A 25543-nucleotide genomic window follows, 5' to 3' on the forward strand; every position below is an offset into this window, starting at 1 on the left:
TGGAGAAGTGTCACGACTTAAACACACCCACTGTGTGAGGTGACCGCCAAACCTCAGTTAGAGGCCTCACCTCTTATTCTAGAAGGAAGAACCTACAAAGCCAGGATGTCCTAGATCTCCCCATTCTGCCTGTGCCTTTTGATTGCTTGTATCTTTGAAATTATTAATAAAGCTTGATACTAAGTAAGATCTCTGATATTTGTGAGTTAGATATTACAGTCCAGTCCCATGAGTTAGCTGAAGCACTATTCATGTATTTGAAAACCTAAAGTAAGTTTTCAAAAAGTCACAAGAAGCAACCTTGGAAATACTAAATATAATTTTATGCTTGGAGTAGAGAATAATGAATTTCTCTTAAAATAGGTAAAAGAACCATATTTTCTAAAATGATTACTTGGTGTAATTTGGTAAAGAGTATAGTTACCTTCTACTCAACAATCCACATATTTGTCGAAGTCCCTTTAGGCTAGTCTCTTCTGTAAAGTTTTATTATTTATAATTAAATATCTTTTCATGAAAACAAACCAACATATGCAAGTAATAAGGATGTTACAGGGACTTCCCTCGTGGTCCAGTGGCTAAGACTCCATGCTCCCAATGCAGCGGGCCTGGGTTCAATCCCCGGTCAGGGAACTAGATCCCACATGCCACAATGAAGATTCCGCACGCAGCAAGGAAGATCCTGCGTGCCGCAACTAAGACCCAGCACAGGCAGATAAATAAATATTTTAAAAAAAAAAAAAAAAAAGTTGCTATGACCAGAAGTGTTGAATCATCCATACACAGCAAAAGCTACATTTGATCATTTCAAAACTATTAAGCTTAAAAACTATCATCTGTTTTATCAGGTTTTGAAAAAATGATTCTACCTTAAAATTTTTATGAAATGCATTGTTGCCTTTGAGATTTTTTTGCATTCTTTATGGTACTACACTTAAGTTTACACCAAAGAAAATCTTCCATCTCAAAACTTTAGAGTTTTCAGAAAAAAAACAGAACAAATTTCTAGGCCATTCTTATTGATCTCCCTTGGAATATTTTTGATCCTGATGAGATCTGCTATTATTTTTTTTTAAGATTTATTTATTATTTTCATTTATTTATTTTATTTATCTTTGGCTGCGTCGGCTCTTAGTTGTGGCACGCAGGATCTTCAGTGAGGCCTGCGGGATCTCCATTGAGGCACGTGGGCTTCTCTCTAGTTGTGGCGAGCAGGTTTTCTCTTCTCTAGTTGTGGTGCACAGGCTCCAGGGCGCGTGGGCTCTGTAGTTGTGCCGTGCAGGCTCCAGAGCGTGTGGGCTCTGTAGTTTGTGGCACGCAGGCTCTCTAGTTGAGGTGCGTGAGCTCAGTAGCTGTGGTGCGCGGGCTTAGTTGCCCCACGGCATGTGGGATCTTAGTTCCCTGACCAGGGATCGAACCCACATCCCCTGCATTGGAAGGCGGATTCTTTACCACTGGACCACCAGGGAAGTCCCTAGATCTGCTATTATTAATGTCTTTTTCCTAAAGTTATATAACTTCAGCCCTCAAATCATTTGCATAATTTTGTAAGGTTTCTACTTTGTTTTTTAGACTCCTCATAACTGATTGACAAGAAAAAACTTGAAAAGATGGAAAAAATTTATACTATTTGATTTTATAAATGACAACTTCTTGTATCTCACGTTCTGGAAACATGATATCCTCATGATTTTGAACCAAGTGAAAGTGTGTCCTAAATTAGCCAGTGGGAGAAAGAATGACAGGAAGTATTGAGTAAAATAATTTACTTGAGTGGCTAGTCCCTTTATGAAACATACAGTTGTAAACATATTATGGATCCTTTTGTTTGTTTTTCATTTTAAGGAAAAACATTAACTTTTGGACTACGTCCAGAGTAGCACCATCTCATGGGCATTCCCTCCTCCTACAATTTCAGAAAACCTTTGGTAACTAACTGAGAAAATGCAGAAGATCTTGCAAACAGAGGAAATTACCAATACCCAAGCTCTTAGAAAAGGAAAGAGGAAAAGGACGGAGACGATGGACTCAGAGAATGCGAACAGTGACCTGGATAAAGGGCAGGTTGGTGTGCTGCTGTTGTGGTGGTACTTTCTTCCCTTGCTCTGCCATAATTCCATAATTCCTTTCACAATTTATTAGTGCATTTCCCCCTCTCGTATTAATAGATTCTTCCCTTTAATTCTTTATTCAACTGAAGGAATAAAATTTCATGTTCTCTTTTTAATGTTAAACAAGTTGCATTAGAAACATATTCACAAGCCATTTTCCCTGCTTCTATTGGAGTGTGGCCAATTATACATTGTTCAAACTTTCCTTGATATCCTGGGAAATTAAAGATCAACAAACTGTTGGAAAATATTTTTTTCCTCCCAAAACCACTGGAGAAATTGGAACACCTCTTCTAAAATTTACTGCTTTTTTTTTTTTTTGACTTCAGTTTGTAGCCCATCCTCATCACAGGTTTGGTCAGGGCCCCTTTCTTATTTGTATTTATTCATTTATTCCTTTTTGATCTGAATTCCCCACTCCCATTCTCCTCCTACACTTTGGACAAACTATCCACCTGTTTATCCTTTATTTTTTATTTGTGTGTCTTTGTAATGCATGGAGTGCTTATGTGCATGTATTTTCATTTAATTTTTAAAATACATACTGTGCATTCTCATGGTTTAGAATATATTTTACTCTCTGGGGATAGTGTCTGGAGGCACTGAGAACAGTCCAGCATCTGGCATGCCACACATCCTAGGCTGCCCCACAACACGGCCTCTGACAAAACGAGGCTGTCCCGAACCCCTGGCAATAGAATTGTTTACTCTTAAACCCAGAAGGTTGGGAAAGCACCAAAATCTGCGTGTGGAATGTGCCCGGGCCAACTTCGAGAAGTTGTTGCTGTGAGACCTAAAGTACTTATGAGGTTTCCTGAAACAAAACAACATGTCAGCAGGGCCCATGGTGGGTCCATGTCTGCTAAGCATGTCTGTGACCGGTCACATGTGCTTTCCTATGGAGGGGCACTTCCCTTGTGAAAGTGTTGAAGGCACAAGCACAGAGTCAGAAAGCTAAATTTAAAATGAAGCTTCTTTGAGTAATAAAAAAATCAAAAGCCTAAAAATTATATATCTGTATATCTACATAGCGTGTGTGTGAAAAGTCTCCCACACAGCTGTCCCCACCCACCCTGTTCCTGCCTCCTGGCCCCCTACCACATGTAGCCACATTTATGGCTTTCTTGTTTATCCTCCCAGTGTTTCTTTGTTCAAATAAAGCAGATATGAATACAGATATTCTTATCCCCTTTTTTGCACAAAAAATAACTTACTAGATAGGCTGCTTTGTACTTTGCTTTTTTACTTAATATATTCTGACAACCTTTCCATTAGTATATAAAGAACTTTCTCTTTTGTACATCATCACCCACTGTCCCCTAGCATGGATATGGCTTGTTTCCAATCTTTTTCTTTTTACAAATCACGCTGCACTGTACAACCTTATGGCTCCATCATTTCACACATCATTTAGTAGTACATTGGTATCATAATATATAGCTCAATCTGTTTGATTTTTCAATCAGCACTGCTTTTAACATCTATATTGCTATTATATATGATACGTTGTGTCTAACAAAGCATAGCATCATTTTACTTATCCTTTCCTCCAATGATGAAAACCTAGATTTCCTCCAGCATCTTGGTACTACAAACAATGACAAAATAAATGTCCGCATACATGTCCATTTAAGAAACTGCGTGAGAATGTCTCTGGAATAAACACTTAGAAGGGTGAGTAATGGCTTTCATATGACAATGACATTGCTTTCCAGAATGTCCACATCAGTCCACATGCCCAGCAGCAGTGCATAAGGGGTTCCATGTTGTGTTTCCCTGCCAACACAGCATTTATGTCCTTATTTCATATATTTGGCAATTGATGGGAGAAAATGATATCTAGTTTCAATTTGCTGGTGCAGGTTTTGAGGGGGTCGGTGTCCAGTGGTTCCTTGAGGGCAAAATAGTCACCTGCTCTAGCAGGCCAGTAATACGGTTTCTTTTGCAATTTGTGTTTCTCAAAAACTTAATAGCTTTCCAAATTATTTCTTTCTGTTTGGTTTCATTGCAAGTAACTACAGCCAGAGATCTTATTTGGTCATAAATAAGCCTGAAAACTCTCCTCTTTTATTAAGGCTGCTCAGCCTCTTTTCTCTCCAACTTTTGGCAGTGACTTAATTGCCATATGAAACAAAAAGCTTGAAGATAATGCACTGAAGCTGAGGCTTACCCTTGGGATGGATTTCAGTGTCTGGCAGAAAACACTTAAAGAGAAAGCTCTTGAGAAAGCCTTGAGTTCACAGGCTTTTTTTCTTATCTCTTGCAATTTGGATGTAGACGTCATTCGTTTTTTTCAAACCTTGAAGATTTAACATTACTGGACTCAGTTTAAATTGCATGCTACATTCTAAATGCAGATGGAAGGAGAAAGCCTTCCATTTCTGCAAACTAGCTAGCACTGACAAGAAGTCACTGATACACACAGACATTCTTTTTCCAGGCCCAATAAGCACATGGTCTGCCTTCCAAGGCATTGCAGGTGACAGTTTTACCAAATGTGTCATCACCAAGGTCTAACAAGAGTCAACGACCTTCCAGCATGTTATACCTTTGCTCTTTTTGACCATAACCTGACTTCTAAGTAATTCAAACATATGGCAAGTTTTGGGTATCCGGCTTCTAGGTACCAAAATCTGCATTAGTTAAGATGCATGTTGCAAAGGCTGTAACAAAGACCCAAATATCACAGTGGTGTATGAAGATGGAAGTTTATTTCCCTTTCACATAATAGCAAGAGCAGTCCTGGTTGCTGTAGCAGTGCCAAAATGTTGAGGATCCCTCTTATCTTGTTCATTTACCTTCCTGAACACACAGCCTCTGTGTCTGGGTCAAGGTGACTGCTCCAGTTCCCACCTGCATGCCTTCCTCTCTGCCAACAAAAATAGAATTCAGGCAGGAGAAGGCCAGCCCATTCCTCCTAAGTTCATGACCCAGTAGTGGTACACATTGTTTCTACTCCTATTTGATTGGTGGAAGCTTAGTCACGTAGCCACACTGAGCTGTCCGGGAGTCTGGGAAATGTAATCTAGCTGACACCTACCTGCTGAGCTAAAAACTTATTACTGTAGAAGAATGGGAGAACAAATACCTGGTGATAGCCAGCAGTCTCTGCCACTGTCCATTTCTCTATTGAGTTTTTATAGTTTCTGTTGGGTTTCTTAGTCTATTCTGGTGGGTTCCTGTTCTATTCTTATTGATTGGCACATATACCATATCTACTGTAGAAATTAGTTTCATGTGGTTTTAGATTTTGCAAATATCTTATCCCAATCTATTGTCTATTAACTTTGTCTTCCAATGATGCTTATAAATGGATTTGTTTATGCTTGATTTCATTTCTCTCTTGTGGGAAATTGCTGCAAGAACTAGACCATATATTCTATTTTTTCCCAATTACTCTGCATAGAACTATGATCTCAATAGGCATCCTTCAGTTTTTTAAAATAAATATTTCATTTCTATTTAGCCAAATCCATCAGTTTTTTTATTAAAGATTTATATATCTAGCATGAGTACTTTAGCTACTTGCCAACATTGGACAATTGTAATTTTCATTACCATTATATATATTATATATGTCACACACACGTGGAATAATGAAATACGTATACATACATAGATTTGTATACTTGTAAAATAAGGAGTGAGATTGAAATGTATACATTACTGATCATACAAAAAGAGAATTGTATTTTCTGTAACTGATCTCATCTGGCTTTCAATTCTCCATCCCTGCTAGATAAGAAAAGGGGGGGGGGGGGAAGCTTGAATTTGTACATTGACAGTGAATTACAGAGTGTTCTTTGTTGTTTTTTTTTAAATTTAAATTTTATTTTTGGCTGCGTTGGGTCTTCGTTGCTGCGCACGGGCTTTCTCTGGTTGCTGGGAGAGGGGGCTACTCTTCGTAGCGGCACGCGGGCTTCTCATTGCGATGGCTTCTCTTGTTGGGGTGCACAGGCTAGGCGCACGGGCTTCAGTAGTTGTCACTCGTGGGCTCTAGAGCACAGGCTCAGTAGTTGTGGCGCAGGGACTTAGCTGCTCTGCAGCATGTGGGATCTTCCCAGACCAGGGCTCGAACCCGTGCATCCTGCATTGGCAGGAGGATTCTTAACCACTGTGCCACCAGGGAAGCCCAGTTAGAGTGTTCTGTTGTTTAAAATCCCTTTGAAGTATTGGTATAATTTCAGTCACTTCAGGGTTTAAGTCTCAATGGAGACTAGCTTCTCACTCTCCTCCACTTCCTGTTTTTTCCTGGGAAGTGTTTCAAGTTTTGAGGAGTCTTACATATCATCCAGCGTCTGGGGAGAGACAGCTGGTCTTCTGCCCAGGCTCTAAGTTTTCTGCCTGTTTCCTTAGCGTCCAGTACTGTTACTGCTGAGGCACAGCATTCCCGCCAGCTCCCAGGGGGTTCTGTTGGCACCATCTGCTGACGTTTGCTGTGCTGGGACCCACTGCCATCTTCTGTAAGGTTCTGGCACCCTGTAGCCTCCCTGTTCACCAGTTCCCCCAGCACTTACCCAGTTCCTGACCGGGACACAGGGATCCTCCAGATTCCCCAGCTGCTTTGCATGAGCTCTGGGGAGTCTGGACACTGTCTCTGGTCCATTTGTCCAGACACCAATTTTGTCCATTTCTGATCCGTGGCCCAGAAGGCGCCGTGTTGCCCTGATGTTGTTGGACATGGGGCCCCTTTAGGGCATTTATGATGTGCTGAGAAGCACGGAGCCGGCCCTGCTGCCCTGGGACTGCCCCTCATTCATCTGGATGTTTCCATCATCTACCCCGACCCCTGTGATCTACCTCTCTTCCCCACAAAGGTCGGGGCAGGAAGAGCAGACACTGGAATCTGACTTTCTGTCCTTCCTGTTCCGAATTCCTCCTGCTCCTCAGCCTGGCCCCAGGAGGTCTCTTCCCTTCCTATTCAGCAGGAACTTTCTTGATCTCTATTTTCAAAATTTTTATTGGAGCATAGTTGATTCACAATGTTGTGTTCTGGCGTACATGTGCCTTTATCTCTTCTACTCTAAAGTTTATTTTTATAAACATCATACTCCAGACTTCTAGATTTGGATCTTTATAAATTTCATTCTGTGCTCCAATTTTCCAGATTTGGATTAATATAAATATAAAAGCCAGCTTAGTAATTTGAGAAAATTCTTTTCTGCCTCAACAAAGCCTGGGTTTTACAACTCAAATGCATACGTTTTCGGACTATTGTCTTGCTGTCCTTAAAAAATATTTTTTAAACTAAAAGGTAGACATCAGTGCTTTGTTCTGGGTAAATCTTTCTCCCTTCTCTGATGGAATGAACCCCCAAATTAGCCTCATGGCATAGTCTCAACAGAGAGGCTGTGGATGAGGTGTCGGGAGAGAAATGGAGGATGTAGATGAGTTACAAAGATCTGAATGGTGGTCTGGTTGATTCTACTCTGTTATACTATTTTTCTACTTTGTGTTTCTCACTGAAGTTAGGCCGTAAGTCAGAATCCTGATTACTGTTTTGAAAGAGACATGTGCGTGAAACTTTGATGTCCTCTTTTATTCTGAGTTCCCCTGGATAGTGGAGGACCAAGCTGAGGCTAGATCACTTGCAAGGGCCCAGCTCCCCTCCTGGAAGAGCAGGAGCCTGTAGGTCTAATTAAGTCCCAGCAGCATCCGGAACACAGGATAAACCACGAGAGCTGCCTTGATGCTTTTGTTGTGCCTGCCTTGTATTTTAGAGAGACCCATATTCGGGAAATGCCTTTCTGCCCGGTGAGAGCTCCAGTGAGGATGAAGAGCCTCTAGCAGAATTGTCGAAGGAGGAATTGTGCACAAAAATAAGAGGCCTGAAACAAAAACTAACAAACATCCGGAAAGAAAATAGCCGCCTTCGACAGTCTTTGGTCATGCTTCAAGGTAAACTTAGAGAAAATTGACATTTTTAGATGAAAGGAAAAATACTTGTTGAGAGAAAGTATTGAAATCAGCTGTCAAGAATGAAAAAATCAGTACCTTAGAGAAAAAAAATCAAAAACAACATTTTAAGAAAATCTATGATTACATAATTTAATATGGATGCACTCTATTGAAGCTCTAGTTTATTGATTAAAAAATTTTAGATTATTCCTACAAAATACCAAATGTCATATTCATTTAATACTGTCCAACAAATATTTATTGAGTGTTTAATATAGGCTTAGAGAGAAAAGATCAGTAAGGCAACAGCTATGTCAAGGTGTTCATGATGTACTTATCTCATTCTCCTCTGCTAAGGAAAGCACTAGAAAATGGGGCCTGTTGTGATCTCTTATAGACTCACTGGAATTAAAGATTCCATATATTAAATTTCAGGTTTGGGGTTGGGAGGAGTGGTTTGGAAAATAATCATATTCCACTGAAGACATAAAGGGGAAAGACAGGCCCAAGAAAATTAAAAACAACCTGGAATAATGTCTTTTTGCAGAATCCTATATTGTGTTTAAGTGTTTATTTTTTAAAAATTATGTTTTCCATTTGTAGTTAGGCATCATGCACTATTTTGTACAGCTGAATATTTGGCAATATATCCTATGTGGGGCAGCATTCTGTTATAAAACAGTAAATACACAGAGTATTTTAAAAATAAATCCCTCTGGTTTCTGTGTACAAAATGAGTACAAGGGGCACAGAAAGGAGAGTGGGGGAGAACCACTTTTGAAAGGTATTACAGTCATTGGACTAACAGGATGGCAGCCTTGCCTAGGGCGATGGCTGTGGAAATAAAGAAAACAATTCCACAATATTTGGGGAGGCAGAAATGGTAGGAGACAGAACATTGTGGTGAGCTAGATTGACAGAGTAATGGCTCAGATGCGTTCCTACAAATATTGATCAAATTGAAGGCTTCCTAGTTTTAAGTAGAAACAGGCACACATGAATGGAAATAAGATGTTTATTCCACCAACAAGCCATTCTCTCCTTATTTTTTACGCTTTAAATATTGCATCTTTATAACTGATGGTTTTTCCTGGTGAGGTTTTTGCAATTTTCGAAGAACAGATTGTTCTTATTTTTATATCATCTGTTCCAGAACTTAGAGTAAGATGAAAAGCTAGCTGATAAAGTTAGCATACATTGCTGGTTCAAGTATTGATCTTGAAGTCACCGACTTTGGTTTGAATCCCAACCCTGCTTACTAGCTGTAAGCCTTGGCCCTGTCACTGTCCTGCCCTCAGCCCCAGCTTCACTTTCCTCATCTACACAATGGAGCCAATCTCTCATGTCTTTCTTGCCAAGATGATTAAATTAGATAACTGGAAGAAATGCTTTACCAGGGCCTGATACATGATAGGTGCTCAGTAATCATCGTTATTGTTTCTGTCTCCGTTTTTATTAACACAAGAACTTGACACATGGACCCCCCCAAAAGAAAATTAGACCAATTTTTTTCATAAATTTAGATGAGAAAATTTTAAATGCAAGAGGAGCAAATCAGTTTCAATAGTATATGAAGGAGACTTCTCTGACAGTCCAGTGGTTAAGACTCCATGCTTCCAGTTAAGGGGATGCGAGTTCCATCCCTGGTCGGGGAACTAAGACCCCACATGCTGCGCGGCACGGACAAAAAATAAAATTAAAAAAATAGTATATGAAAAGAATCATCACTATGAACAGTTTCTCTCTGTCCCTCACTCTGGAGTTGCTGTTTCATTTTCTAGTCTCTCTGCCAGCTTCCCACACCTTCCATATCCTCACTCTCAGCTGATGCCTTTGCTTCACGGAGAACTTGGAGTATGTGAAAAGACTGTCAGCTCCCTGCATCTGTGCTTGTATTAACCTCCACTTCCTCTCCTGTCACCCATGAGTGACCTGTCCTCTTGTCCAGCCAAAGGCAGTATGTCCATCTGTGCATCCTCTTTCTGCTAATCAAGGACAGCGCTCCAGAGATCCTCCCTGCTCTCTCTAATGAATCATCCCATTAGCATCAGACATACAATTATTTCTCCCATTAAAAAAAACAAACCAAAAAAACCCACCTTTCTCAGGCCATTTGCTTCTCTGCCTTCCACCCTGTTTCTCTCCTTCCCTTTGTAGGAAAACTCCTTACATCTTGACTCTATACACTGTTTTCAATGTTCCCCCTTTTATTCCCTTTGGATCCCACTTCAATTAGGTCCTTGTCATTCCATTGTAACGTCTCTTCTCATGATCGCCAATGACCTCCACGTATTAGTTTCCTAGGGCTGCAGTGATAAAGTATCACAAACTGGGTGGCTTAAACAGCAGAATTCCAAAATCAAGGTGTCAGCAGGGCCACGCTTTCTCTGATGGTGCTGGGGAAGGCCTCTCTCCTAGCTTCTGGTTGATCCTTGGCCTGAGGCAGCATTAAGACCAGACTTCATGTGATGACCTCACTGTGTGCTTGTCTGCTTCTGTGTCCAGACTTCCCTCTTTTTATAAGGACGTCAGTCATTTTGGATTAAGGCCCACTCTAATGACCTCATTTTAACTTGATTACATCTATAAAGACCCTATTTCCAAATAAGGTCACATTGTAAGGTCCTGGGGGTTAGACTTCAACATCTCTTTTTGGGGGGACACAATTCAGACCATAACGTTTCATATTGCTAACCCCGAAGGTCATTTCTCAAGGGTCACATTAAGTGCCCTGTTACATCTGACACCTTGGCTACCTCTCCTTCCTTGGCTTCTAGGGCACCACATTCCTCCTCCACTGCAGAGCTTTCCATCTCAGTTTATATGGCTGCCTCACTTTGTCATCTTTCCCTCTAAATATCTGATGATGCCCCAGGCTCAGTCCTTGGACTTCTTTCTTTTCTATCTGCTTTCACTCCATAGGGGATCATATCCAATTCTATAGTGTTAAATCCATCAATAACTATGACTTATCTCCAGCCTGGACTTCTCCCTTTAGTTCCAGACTCATGGGCTAACTGTGTATTGACAAGACTGGCAGGCATCTCAGACTAACACCCTCCCTTCCGACCACATTCCCACCCTTCCCCTGCCGCCTGCTCCTTTCTTCCTTGCCTCGGTTAACGCTAACTTCACTGTTCCAGTTTCTTAACTCAAAAACCACGATGCTGTTTTGTATTTATTTCTTTTACACCCTACACTCAGCCCATTGGCAAATCCTACTTGGCTTCACCTTCAAAATATCTCTGGAATACAGTTCTTTGTACCACCCCCACTACAGCCACTCTGGTCCAAACCACCAGCATCTCTCACCCAGGTTATCATGGTGGCTTCCTCACTGGTGTTGCCACTTCCGCTCATGCTCCTGTGCAGTCCACTCTCAACACAGCAGCAAGAACATCCTGCTAAATGTAGGCCAGCTCACGTCACTCCTCTCTGCAGGCCCTTCCAGTGCACGTCTACCTCACAAGGGGTAAAACTGAAGTCGGTTTTATGACCTTTGAGTCCTTACATGATCCGGCCACCTCCCCTCCGCATACCTTTCTGGCCTTGTTTTCTACTCTCTCCCCATCCTTCTCTGTGATCCAGCCACACTGGACCACTTGCTTTCCCTCCAAAGACATCAGACGTGACCTGACGTCAGCATCTCTGTACTGGCTGTTCCCTTGGCCTGGGATGTTCTTTCCCCAGATATCCACAGAGTTTGCACCCTACGTACTTCAAATCTTCACTCTAAATTCATCTTTGCCCTGACCTCCTCCCTCCATCTAAACTTTCAACTTCTCTCCCCCTGCAACGTTTTTTTATCCCTTCCCGTTTCGTTTCCTCTTTGGCACTTAAAGTCTGCATACTCTATTCTGTCTTTAATATTGTCTGCCCCCCTGCATGCACACACACTAGAATGTACCCTTAGAAACCAATGTAAAGTTGGCTATTGGTTAGACTTCAAGCAACAGGAAGAGTCAGGAACTGCCAACTGCCACTGCAGTATTCGTGCATGCATTTCTTCTTTCAGTCAATATTTACAAGGTCCTCTATATGTCAGGCACTGCTCTAAGTACCTAGGAAAGCCCAGTGAACAAAACAAAGATCGCCGCTCTCACAGAGCTCACATTCCAGTGAGGCAAGCAGTCAAAATCATGAAAAATAACAATTAAGTAAAATTAAGTAAATTATACAATATGTTAGCTAGTGATAAATGCTATGGAAAAAATAGGAGAGGTAAAGGAGGATGGGGATTTGAGGGAGAGGGGGTGTTTTACAGTTTAAAATAACATGGTCATAGTAGGCCTCCTTGTGAAGCTACAGTTGGGAACTAGGAAGATGTCAGAAAGTTGAAATTTAATGTATAATCCAAATAAGAAAGGGGTCTGAGAGAAGAGTGCAGAGTGGTTAGTTAACTTTTGCTCAGCAATATTCCTCTTTGAACTAAGAATCAGAGCTGTTTATCTGTCTATAAAGCCTGCTAACTAGGAAAAATAGCAGAATAGATATACCATTCTAGACATTCAGAATGACAGACGTGTGTGTGCTCTACGTGCATGTGTTAAACATTTGAAACATATCTTGTGGACCACAACTGACCAGCACAATAAGATATAAAAGGAAAAAAGTGGTATGTCTATTGTACAAAAGGGTATTAAATTATCACTATTTGTAAAGAATGAATGTATACCCAGGGAAAACAGTGCCTCAGCCGAAAACTCCACTCTATTAACTAATGAGATTTCAGTAAAGAAGGAAAAATCAATTAAGTTTTGCCCAGGTTCATTTAAATATAGTAGAAAGCCATCAAAGTTTCAGAAATAGCCAAAGTAAAACCAGTGAATCACTGAAGTAGTAATTAGTAAAAGTTTATTGTGTGCACATCAAAAAGATACCACCAAAAGCAAAAAGGCTTATCTAAGCCGTAACAGTGTGAAATTTCAGAACACCAGGAAGGGAAAATCTAGAAGCTTTCAGAGAGAACAAGCATGTTACCCGCTAAGGAGTGGGAGTCAGATGACATTGGACTTTTCACCAGCAACACTGGAAGCTCTAAGATAATTGAGCAATGCCTTTAAAATTCTAAAGGGAAATGATTTAAGCCTAGACTTCTATACCCAGTGAAACCATCAACCAAGTGTGAGGGCAGAGTAATAATATTTTCATACTTATGAAGGCTCAATGTACTTCCTGTGCTTTCTTTTTCAAAAGCTAAGGGAGGGTGTGCTCCTTCAAAATGAGACAGTGAATCTAGAAAGTCAATCAGAAAACAGGTGGTCCAGTACAGGAGAGGGACAGGACGTAGCCACAGAATAATAGCGAGGGGACACTCCAGGGTGACAGGTCCATAGTAGCCTGGAAGCAGCTGGTCTAGAGGTGGACAGGTACGGGGGTTGCAGGAGAGAGATCACTGAGAAAAACATGAAATTGATAGATGACATGATGTCATCTACCAAACATAATGCAAGGAGATTTTACACCTCTGGTAGGAAGTTTTGAGATGTTTAAGTCAGAGAAACAGTTAAATAATAATAAGCAAGCTTTTAAAAATGAGATCATTTTAATTCTAGGAAAAGAGTCATGTTTTAAAGGAAAGGAATTGAGAATTACATCACTATAATAATGTAAGCACAGTATTTATTAAACTAGCAGTTGTGTTACCACTATCCTGGGATGATGGAGAGAAGAAGAGTGTGTATATATTTGCACATGTGGGTACCACGTGTGTGTGTTTCTGTGTGGCTGGGGGAGGAGTTGAAAGAGGGCTGCCTTGTCATGTTATGTAGTTGAAAGTCAATAAATAATTATATGAATCTGAAAGAATAAAAGAATAGTTGTATATGCTTATTATTATTTAAGACTATGAAGGTAACTACCAGAGAAACAGGTAAGTGGATCAGAAGTTCTCCCTCTAGGAGTAGTAGGTAATCCAGGGTGGTGAGCGGTAGGGCAGAGGACTGCTATTTTTCATTATAAGCCTTATTGTATTTAAAAAATAATAAATGCCTGGTACATAATAGGTGCCCCAAATCTACCAGCTACCATTTTTTAAAAAAAAAATCAGTAATTTCCTTATAGATCAGAAATTGCTGGTTTTATTCCTAAAAAAAAATAATAAAAAAGAATCTACACATTAATTACAAACAACTATAAAATATCTACTAGTTACCCTAACAAGAAATGTGTAGGATCTATGATGAAAAATTAAAAAGTCAGTGAAGAAATACACAAATCTAAATAGAGAGACGTCAAATTCATAGATGAGAAGATGCCAATTCATCTCAAAATAACTCACGGTTTGACTAGAATCCCAATCAAATGCCCATAATTGTTTTGTTTTGGTTTCTATTTTTGTGGTAATTTGACAATAATTATATTAAAGTTAACCTGAAAGAATAAATAAGCAAAATCAATTAAGAACATTCTGAAAAAGAATCTGAGGGCATAACTGTCAACATGAAATCATATAAAGTTCTGATAATTAAAAGCAACTTACTAGGATAAGAGCCAGCAGGACGATGGAACAGAACATACATCCCTGGATAATACCTCCCGTACAGGGAAGAAATGTCCTGGAGCCACTGTGGCACAGAGGTCAAGAGCATGGGTTTACAGGGGCCAAGCCACTTGGGTTCAAATCCTGGCTCTGCCACCTACTAGCTGTGTAACTGAGTGTGAGCTGAATGGAAATGATAAACGTACTTCCCTGGGTGACATGTAAAGTATTTAGAGCAGAACCTGGTAAGGTGAGTGCCATATAGTGTCTGCTTATCACTGTAGGATGACCAGTGCAGTCACACCGGGCCCTGCTCCTAGGAAGGCCCCACGTACTGGTTAAAAATACTGTCACCATATTAAAATTCTGAAGAAGCTTTGAACAAGGAGTCCTGCATTTTCCATTTGCAATGGGCCTGACAATTTACATAGCGAGTCCTGCAAGCCATTTAGGACAAGGATGAATTATTCAACAAATGGTGCTGGGAAAACTGATATTCCAATGTGGCGGGGAGGGTAGGTTTAAGTTAGGTTCTCATTTCACACCATGTGGCGTACTAGAAACATAACTGTACAGTTTAAATTATAACTCCATGTTCTGAATTTGAATGAGTACTGGTTTCGACACAGGATGAATTTTTATCTTTAAAAATTAATAATATGTATATTCTAATACTGTTCACCGAAGAGGCCTAGAAACAAGAACCCAGTAGCAAAGAGCACTCCCAGCACTTGGGTGTGGCCTTGAAATACCGTTTCCCACTAAAGGGAGCTGGGGTTCCCTGGAGAAACGGCTGATTCCAGAACTTGCACAGGAAATAGACAAGATTTGTCAGGAGCCTCAAACAGGAAATATAGATGAAAATCTTGTCCTACCAGAAAGCAAGGAGGTCAGCAAAGACCATGTGGATGTGTCAACTGGAAGAGGTTCCCACTGGCTAAAGATCATTATTATTGGAGCATCAATAATAATGATCATGGCAACTGGTTATCGTGTATATTTACATGCATGACTTCATTCAAAAGAGAAAAAACTTAACGGTCATCTGAAAGAGCCAACTCATTATTTTGAAAACTGGCAAATACAGACTGAAAAATCAAGCATTTATCCTGCCATTATTATATGAAATGAACCTCAGGGTAGCCAAAGAGTTGATGAGAGAAAGTTTCCCTTGGTAGAAGAATTCTAGCTAAATGAAGAAGAATTAGGATATCACCATTTTGCAACCCCTGATGAATCTAGGCAGTGATCATCAGTGACCGCTAATATTGCAACAAAAGGTAACCATGCATGCAATGCCACCTGCTGGAAGTTAAAACATTGATCAAGCCTTTAGATCTAACGACAGGGAAGAATATGTTCAACACCCCCTTAGGGGTGCAATCAGCAAAATCCAGACTGTGGGAAACCCTGCAGGACAAAGGACTCAGCTTCTTCAACTAATAAATTGCAAGGAAAAAACTAGGAGATGAAAAGAAAACCGATAGTTTGTAAAAGAGACAGCAACTAATTGTAATGTATGGAGTTTATTTGGATTCTGATTCAAACAAGCTAAAAACAAGAACAAAAACAACGAGACAATCAGAGAAATGTGAACACTTGCTAGTTTGGTTTTTTTTTTAAATGATATTCAAGAACTATTGCTAAGTATTTCTGGCTGTGACAATGGTGTTATGGTTATATATATATATATATATAACCATATATATTATATATATATATATTTAAATTTCTTACCTTTGGAGATATATACAGAAATATTTACAGATAAAATGAAATGATGCCTGTGATTTGCTTGAAGTAATTTTGTAGGTGGGGAGAAAGTGGGTGGGGATACAGGTGGAACAAGATTGGCCATGAGTTGGAAACTAGGGCGTGGGGTACATGGGAATTTACTATTTTGTGTGTGTGTTTATATTTTTCCATTAAAAGTTAGAAAAAATTATATCCAGGGAGAAAAAAAAACTTACTTGTGAAAAGATGTTTAAACTGTATGAAATATATGAGTGAATATTTAACTGATCTGAATGAGTTTCTAAGCATAAAGTAAATGAATGAACTAAGGAAATGAACTAAGGAAAAGACTGCTACTTTCTTTTTCTGTAACATCTTTATTGGAGTATAATTGCTTTACAATGGTGTGTTAGTTTCCGCTTTATAACAAAAAGTGAATCAGCTATACATGTACATATATCCCCATATCTCTTCCCTCTTGCATCTCCCTCCCTCCCACCCTCCCTATCCCACCCCTCTAGGTGGTCACAAAGCACGGAGCTGATCTCCCTGTGCTATGTGGCTGCTTCCCACCAGTTATCAGTTTTACATTTGGTAGTGTATATATGTTCATGCTGCTCTCTCACTTTGTCCCAGCTTACCCTTCCCCCTCCCCATGTCCTCGAGTCCATTCTCTAGTAGGTCTGTGTCTTTATTCCCATCCTGCCCCTAGGTTCTTCATGACAATTTTTTTTTTTTTAGATTCCATGTATATGTGTTAGCATATGGTATTTGTTTTTCTCTTTCTGACTTACTTCACTCTGTATGACAGACTTTAGGTCCATCCACCTCACTACAAATAACTCAATTTTGTTTCTTTTTATGGCTGAGTAATATTCCATTGTATATATGTGCCACATCTTCTTTATCCATTCATCTGTCGATGGACACTTAGGTTGCTTCCATAAGACTGCTACTTTTAATTAAATAACAACTAAAAATATGTGTGTGCTTTTTTTTTTTTTAATTAATTTATTTATTTATTGATGGCTGTGTTGGGTCTTCGTTTCTGTGCGAGGGCTTTCTCTAGTTGCCGCGAGCGGGGGCCACTCTTCATCGCGGTGCGCAGGCCTCTCACTGTCACGGCCTCTCTTGTTGCGGAGCACAGGCTCCAGACGCGCAGGCTCAGTAGTTGTGGCTCACGGGCCTAGTTGCTCCGCGGCATGTGGGATCTTCCCAGACCAGGGCTCGAACCCGTGTCCCCTGCATTGGCAGGCAGATTCTCAACCACTGCGCCACCAGGGAAGCCCTGTGTGTGCTTTTTTAAAAATTTTATTTTATTTATTTATTTTATACAGCAGGTTCTTATTAGTTATCTATTTTGTACATGTGTACATTTAAAACATACTAAAATTAAAATACTCTAAGAAAAATAATTGCAACTTATGACAAATTAAAGGTTAAAGTGCTTAAGATATAAGGGAATTAATAATAATAGCTAATACATTTTGTTTATAATGCACTAGGCATTCCTATAAGCACTTTACAAAAACCATCTAAGCTATCATAAAATAGAAAAAGTACTAACATTCTTTGGTCTAATAGATATCTCATAGAATAAGTTCAAATAATCAATAAGCAAATAAATATATATTCAACTTCACAATAATCAAATAATTGCAATAATTACAATTTAAATAATTGTACTAAAATTTTAACCTATCAAAATAGTGAATATTGCTGTTAATAATGAACACCTCTTGTTGATGGTGCAGTGACGTGGCTGACTTCTTACCTTGCTAGTGGGCATTTAAGTTGGAAGACTCTTTTTGGAGAGCCATTCAGTGATATTAACTGAGTCTTGGAAACATTTATATCTCTGAGCCTATTGTTACGCTTTCAGGAATTTATAGCATTGACATGATCAGAGATGCATATAAAGATGTGTGTGTTAGGTGGTTCATAAGAGTTTTGTCTGTAATCAAGAAAAATAGGAAGCAACCTAAATTCCAAAAAGAAAAGAAGTAGCATCTGAATAAATTAGAGGACATCAATACCTTGAGATATTAGGGAATCCTTAAAGTCATGTGTTCAAGTGGAAAATAACCCATCAACAGGTGAATGGATACTTTAATTGTGGAGTATCCATGTAATGAAATATCACTCAGCAACAAAAAAGAATATATATATACCTGAATCAATTTGCTATACACCTGAAACATTGTAAATCAACTATACTTCAATAAAAAATAAAAATAATATTCATCCTCCTGAAAAAAAGAATGACTAACTGACACAACAACATGAATGAATCTCAAAACATTATGCAGAACAACAACAACAAAAAAGCCAGACCAAAAAAAGGAGAATATACTGTTTGTATCCATTTATATGGAATTCTAGAATAGGTAAAACGTGTCTCTGACTAAATAAGTCACATTAATGGTTGCCCCTGAGGTGAGTCCAGGGATTGATCTGGAAGGAACATGAGGCAAATTTCTGGGTGAGCAGAAATGTTCTATATCTCGAACATATTAGTGTGAGCTAATTGGGTATATCCTTTTGTCAAACTCATCCCCCTCTACCTAGTTAAATTCTGCTCAGACTTCACATAAGATCTTGACTTTGATTCTAAGCAAATTAGACCTCAAAAGATCATAATTTCCAAGATTTAATAAAATATGTAAAATATTCAATTTATTGTCTTAATTGGAAAAAAGAACCATGATACAATGCTATGCATATAGCATTGTCCTAATTATGTAAAAGAAAATACATGAATATAGATAGAGATATACAAAGATGGGATACAAAGATAGAAACGGCAAGAAGGATATATTCCAATGAACATGTATAACTTTCATTATTAGAAAAAACAGTGAATATTCTCTAAACCCCACTTTAATGCAGAATTCCCTTTTTCTCTTTACATTCCAGCTTTGGCCTTCTTTCAGTTCCTCAAATACAGAACTTGTGTTTCCTATGCTTCTGATGACCTCCTCATTCCCTCCGGCTATTTAATTCCTGCTCAGCCTTCAGGTTTCAGATCAATCTTGACCTCCTAAGAGAAGCCCTCTGTGGCCCTTCCCTCTCTAGGCTGTTTGCCTCTCCTTTGTGACCTTAACAACTGTGATTTTTCATTTCTTTGCATGCACCTTGAGTTAGCCAAACCGCAAGGTTAAGGGCACAGTCCTCTAGACTTCCAAGTCTTCTAAGACTTCTGATCCTGACGGCAAGTTTAGAGGTTTTCCAAAGCCACCTTCAGGTCCAGTAATTTGCCAGAGAAACTTAATTCACCAAAACCTATTATATCCATGGTTACATTTATTACAGGGAAAGAATACAAATTAGAACCAGGCAAAGTTGGAAGAGACACATAGGGCAGAGTCTGGTTAGTTTCCAAGTGAGGAACTTCTGTCCTCAGGATACATTACCTACTAGTCTTTATATGTTACAACAAAATGCACAGAGAATTGTCCACCCAGGAAGCTCTCTGAGCTTGGGTGTCCAAAGTTTTTACTGAGGGTTCATTACATGAGCATGATTGATTCACTGATTGATCGCCCACATGGTCTTTCTGGCTTTCTGGCTATGGCCAGCTTCTACCCTAAGACTATTGGGTGCGACTGTCCCCACCCTGAGAAACTTCTTAGCATAAACATAAATCAGGTGTGTTCTAAGGGGCTCACCATGAATAACAAAGACACTCCTGCTATCGCTCGGGAAATTCAAGGGTTGAGAGGTTACTTCCCAGGAACTGGGGGGTGGTGGGTGGCGGTTAGGACAGGTGGCCAGACCTTCTTTGAGCGGGCCAAATTCTTACACACAGCATGGTTAGGTAAACAATACTCCCCACCCCCTCCCAGTTCCAAGAGTCTAGGATCACATCTGGTTTTGCTCCCAGTCTCATCCCTGGCACCTAACAGAGTGGTGGGCAAATGTTGAGAGTTGGCATGACATAGAAGTTTATAGCATGGAATTGGCAGAGTCCAAATTTGAATGTTGGCTCTTCTTTTCACTGAGTTGACCCTGATGGGTTATTTAACCTCTCGTTGCCTAACTGTCCTCATTTGTAAATTGCGGGTAATGATAATACGTATCTCAGAGAGTTGCAATGAGGAGTAAACAAATGAACATCAGTAAAGTTCCCAGAATAGTGCCTGGCACAGAGTAGAAGCTAGATAAATGTCTAATATCATTAAGTGCTCAATAAATAATGCTGATTGAACAACTGTCTGGCACATGAGAGGTGCTTAGCAAATATTAATTAAAAAATATAAAATAAGATTTTCTTCTTTAGCAGATTAAAAATTTTTTCTATTAACATAGTACTAAATGTATTGATTTGGACATGTCATCAGTATGTCTGATTTTCAGGTCTCCAATCAGCTATTATTCCAAAGATTATATAGCTCAATAATATGCTTAGAAAAGTACAAAAAAGTTTCAGAGTCTTTTCGCCTCTCCAGCAGGCATTACCCCCAACCACAGAGTGAGAAGTTGAATTAGACAGGGTTCAAGGTGTCTTCCAACTCCAACAAAATGTTATTTGTCCTTAGGAAACAAACTAGATATAACAACAGAGAAGACCATTTAACATGGAGGCATGAAAGCTTTGAATGTGTAAGTTTCCATTTAAAAAAAAGGAACAAAGAGAACATTCAGTTGATTACCAAAATCCATCTTTAATATGTGAACACATAGATTTGAACTGTGGCCATGAATTTTTACTAATTTGATGGCCTTTGACTCCCTGGCAAATCACGCACTAAGGCCATAGAAAATTTATTTCAGTCTGAGAAACGGTTTATTTTATCTTGTCACTTAAACTGGCCTGATGGAAGGTGATAGAATCAGTAATGTCTCCTTAAACACCTTCAAATAATATCATTAGCAATTAGAAAAAGAATCAAGTCTTAAAAACATTATGTTAGCTACAAAGTAATGCATATACATTTGACTACAATAACCAAATTTTTAAAATTGATTATTATTAAGAATTATTAAATTATTTAATAATAAAAAGTAAATATGTTCCAACCACTCTTCTTACCATGTTTATTTTCCAAAGATAGCAAGTGTTAACAGTTTGTTCTACATACTTCTATGCATATACACATCATAGAAAATATGTATCTATGCTGCTATGACAAGTATTCGTAAAGTGCTACTTTTTCTTGCCATTTTAGTTTTACCACAGGCCGTCACCCAGTTTGAAGAATTGGTTGGTATGGCGGAGGCCCTGCTCAAGGGTGGAGGAACCCTGTCCACGTCTGCGTCCACCCTCTGGAGAGCAACAAATAACTCCTCACCAGATTCATTTGCCTCCACGTGTAGTAATTCTAATTCTAATTCCAGTTCACCAGTTTCCTTGAAAGCTGAGGAAGAGCATCACACAGATGAGAAACAGGTCAGCTGGAAGACCATCCCATCTTTCTCTGGGATACGGTTACATACAAAATTAAAATTACTGTACAACATAATCACTGTCTTATCAGATCACTTTATGTAACTTTAAGTCAATCATAATATTCTGACTACATAAAACAGTTTTTTACAATAAATCTAATATTTGTGAAATGAATATCCAGTTCAGAAAATTAAAGTCAAATGGTGGACAACGATGAAGTTATTAAACTAGGAAATTCTTAAACCAGTGACAGATGGACAACTATGCATTAAAGGTTTTAAAACTGTATCATTGAGACAAGGTGAATTTTAGGCTGTATATGCTGGCAGAACACAATTCTTCTACTTTCCCGACTTCTCTTAATCAAGAAATAGAAGCTAAAAATACAAGTTTTGTTAGAATCAGCCTGGGAAATTATGCCTTTAAGAGCAATAATTAAATGCTCACTACCTAACATTCAGAATATTTGGATCTTAGTGTACCGGTTTCCTTTGCTGTGTAACAGATTCCCACAAACTTAGTGATTTATAATAATACAAGCTTACCACCTCAGAGTTCTGTAGGTCAGAAATGCGGTAAAATCAAGGTGTTGGCAGGTACTCTCCTTTTTGGAGGCTCTGGAGAAGAATCTGTTTCCTGTCCATGGGGGTTGTTGTAGAACTCAGTTTCTTACGGTTCTAGAGCCGAGTTCCCTGTTTTCTGCTTTCTTGTCGACTATAAACTGAAGGCCATTCCCGCTTCTAGAGGCAGACCCCTTCCCTGGTTCATGGTCCACTTCCACCATCTTCAAAGCCAGTCAGGGCAGGCAAAGCCCTCTCACTCTTCTATTCTCTCCTCCTTCCTCTATGTCTTCTTTCTGCCTCCCTCTTCTGCAGTTAAGGGCTCATGTGAGCGCTCAATAAATGTTAGCCATTTTCATTATTATTATTAACATTTACGGTGTGCTTACTATGTACCAGATACTGTGTGTGTGTATATTTATAAACATAAAGTTATATGTGTATGTAAGTATACATATTCGTAACTGCAATTAAGTACACAAATTTTAAGTGTAAAAACAAAAAAAAAAGGCTCACGTGATTGGACTGGACCCACCTGGATAACTCAGCATACTCTCCCCATCTCAAGGTACTTTAATGACACATACAAAATTGATTTTCCCATATAAGGTAACATATTCAAAGGTTACAGGGATAATGATGTGGATATTGTCAGTGGGCCATTATGCTACCACACTTAGAAGGAAATGTTAACGATGGATTAATCCTTAAAGCACCAAATCCAGATTACATGACAAGAATTTGTATACACTCTAGAACAAATACCTCATAAATGTTAGGAATTATCTCAAAGTTAACATCTAACTCTAACCCCTGAAATGTACAATATATATTAAAAGTATCATATATCACCTTAAAGACTTGGTTTTGTTTTCTGGTCTGTATTAATTCAATGAGTAATACATTTCTTCCGATATTCCTTTCCTTTCCTTTTTCGATTATTTCAATTATTATTTTTAATTTTTTAGTTCAAGATTGAAAAATGGCAGATTGCCCGTTGCAACAAGAGCAAGCCTCAGAAGTTTATTAATGATTTAATGCAAGTGCTTTACACAAATGAATACATGGCCACACACAGCCTGACGGGGGCAAAATCCTCCACTTCAAGGGACAAGGCAGTGAAACCAGCTATGAATCAGAATGAAGTTCAAGAAATCATAGGTGATAATGTGTTTGTATTATATTGTCACATGAATCTGAAATTATTTTACCATTCAACTTTAAGTTGTTCTTTCATTATCTTTTTTTTTTCTTCAAGTTTACTTTTCTATGAGAGAAAAATCTGAGGATAGCCTAAACCTCTTATGATATATGGGGAATTTTATAGAAAAACTTTACATTAAAAATGGTTATTAAAATAAAAATGAATTTTATATCACTGAAAAGTTTGGATTCATAAAATTCATAGCTTTAGAAAAGTAAATTTTCAAAATCCTTTCCAACAAAATTTTAGTAACAGTTTATGTCTTATTTTCTTTTTCTTATCTTGGTTAGAAATATCTCTTATCTTTTATTTAGAAAAAAAGAGGTTAACTTAACCATCCTACTTATGGTTTTTAAGTTAATTAATCTCCTTAAATATAATAATTTACATTATCAAGTAATTTTTTTGCATATATCCAACAAATTTAAGGACTCACTGAATCGCATCTCTCTATATTTTAATAGTGCATCATTTCTTACTTGGAAAAGAGTCAGTCAGAATCTGCTTGCTTCAACTGATGTTGGGAATGGGTAAAAATAAATTCCCAGCATTTTGGATCAAGGGCACTTAGCGTTCAGAGAAAGCAGCAAGGTTAAAGCTGAATGGTACCATAGGAAGACGTATATGTATGCTCTCAGTTTATGATACAGACTTTTGTTATCTCTTGCTTTGCTTTGAAAAATCTGCCTACAGATTCATCTATTTAAATATCTCATGGGTGTTGGGCTGCTTTTTCAAAATAGAGACAAAATTATAATGTGAATTGCTTGGTGTTTTATTTCAGTTCATACCTTAAGATGCAAAGGCCTGATAAAGTGGTTTTTTAAAATTAATTAATTTACTTTTATTCAAGTATAGTTGATGTATAGTATTATATAAGTTACAGGTGTACAATATAGTTTCACAATTTTTAATGTTATGTTCCATTTATACTTATAAAATATTGGCTATATTCCCAGTTGTACAATATATCCTTATAACTTATTTTATACATAGTAGTTTGTACCTCTTACCCCCCGTACCCAATATCGCCCCCCCATCCCTCTCCCCACTGGCAGCCACTGGTTTGTTCTCTGCATCTGTGAGTCTACGTCCTTCTGACAAAGTGTTTTTCTGTGTTTTGTTGTTGTTTTTACAGGAATCACAAAACAATTATTTCCCAACACAGATGATGTTTCAATTAGGAGAATGATAGGGCAAAAGCTAAACAATTGTACCAAGAAGCCAAATTTGAGCAAAAATCTGAACTCTCAGGATATTAAGTAGATCCTTTCGGTAAGTCTTGTAAATCTTCACAATCCTTTCAATGTAGCAAGAAGACACAATACTTGTATCTATGGAATAGCATTTCCCAAACACTCTACTAGAGGAGACTAGAGGCCTGTGAGATGCTAATGAGTATTCCTGGGGGTGAAGGTAGGGACAGGGAAGGGGATTTAAACTTGGGAAATGCTGAGTCAGTTACACGGATTCTCCTTTCCCAGAGCCTCTCAAATATTTTGATGCCCTTTAAATATGCCCAAGTGCACCAGAAATCTCTAAGAAGGGTATATAGTGTATAGTGTTTTCCAAATGTGTTTCACTCAGGAACTTTTCTTTTTCTTCACACAACACATGTTAACTTATGGGTGGGAGTAGAAAGCAGCCAAAGGAGGGACACATGGCAATTTAGGAAGTGCTTCTCTAGAATAAGGGAGATACAGACCTTTAGGAGATCTTTGAAGTACATTAGTGCACTCTACCATCCCCATCCTGCTTCTCAGTGTCTTTAAATCTTTAAGTAAGTCAGTTGTTATAGTTTGTATTTGTTTGATAAGGATTTTTACCAATATGTTTGTATTAAAATTCCAAAAGGAAGAAATATTTGCTTTCAGCCGAGTTCTAAAGGAAATACACTTTATGGTCAGGCCCTGCCCTAGGCAAGCCTGTGATGAGGAACTTTGTGTTTGATTTAGCAACTCAAAGTCCTGGCCATTCCACCTGTCCTCACCCTTCCTCTCCATTATTTTGATGGAAAATATATGACAAATATGCATTGTTGCACTGTTAATATTTTAATTGATAAACAGACGTATATGATAAACACATGAGGGCAGGTTTTCCTTCTATTTTCTTTACTTCTATCTTTGATTTCCATTTTGCCTGCTCTTCGTCTGAGACCATGTC

The 25543-nt window shown here is 38.7% G+C and overlaps 1 protein-coding gene across 2 annotated transcripts in view; it reads left to right on the forward strand.

Annotated features, from left to right (window-relative positions):
• The window catches only part of BEND6 (BEN domain containing 6), a 50698-nt gene that overhangs the window by 16754 nt on the left and 8401 nt on the right, over positions 1–25543 (forward strand). Inside the window, exons 2-6 of one of the 2 annotated variants that reach the window (XM_059937543.1) lie at positions 1919–2064; positions 7832–8009; positions 21393–21613; positions 23142–23334; positions 24516–24652. In XM_059937543.1, the coding sequence (XP_059793526.1) occupies positions 1945–2064; positions 7832–8009; positions 21393–21613; positions 23142–23334; positions 24516–24643 (840 nt within the window). In that variant the 5' untranslated portion in view covers positions 1919–1944 and the 3' untranslated portion in view covers positions 24644–24652. Of the gene's footprint in view, positions 1–1918; positions 2065–7831; positions 8010–21392; positions 21614–23141; positions 23335–24515; positions 24653–25543 lie in introns of those variants that run through there. The other variant, XM_059937544.1, reaches the window with a different exon arrangement.

This window comes from Balaenoptera ricei, chromosome 11 (assembly GCF_028023285.1).
Source record: "Balaenoptera ricei isolate mBalRic1 chromosome 11, mBalRic1.hap2, whole genome shotgun sequence".
Taxonomy (NCBI): Eukaryota; Metazoa; Chordata; class Mammalia; order Artiodactyla; family Balaenopteridae; genus Balaenoptera; species Balaenoptera ricei.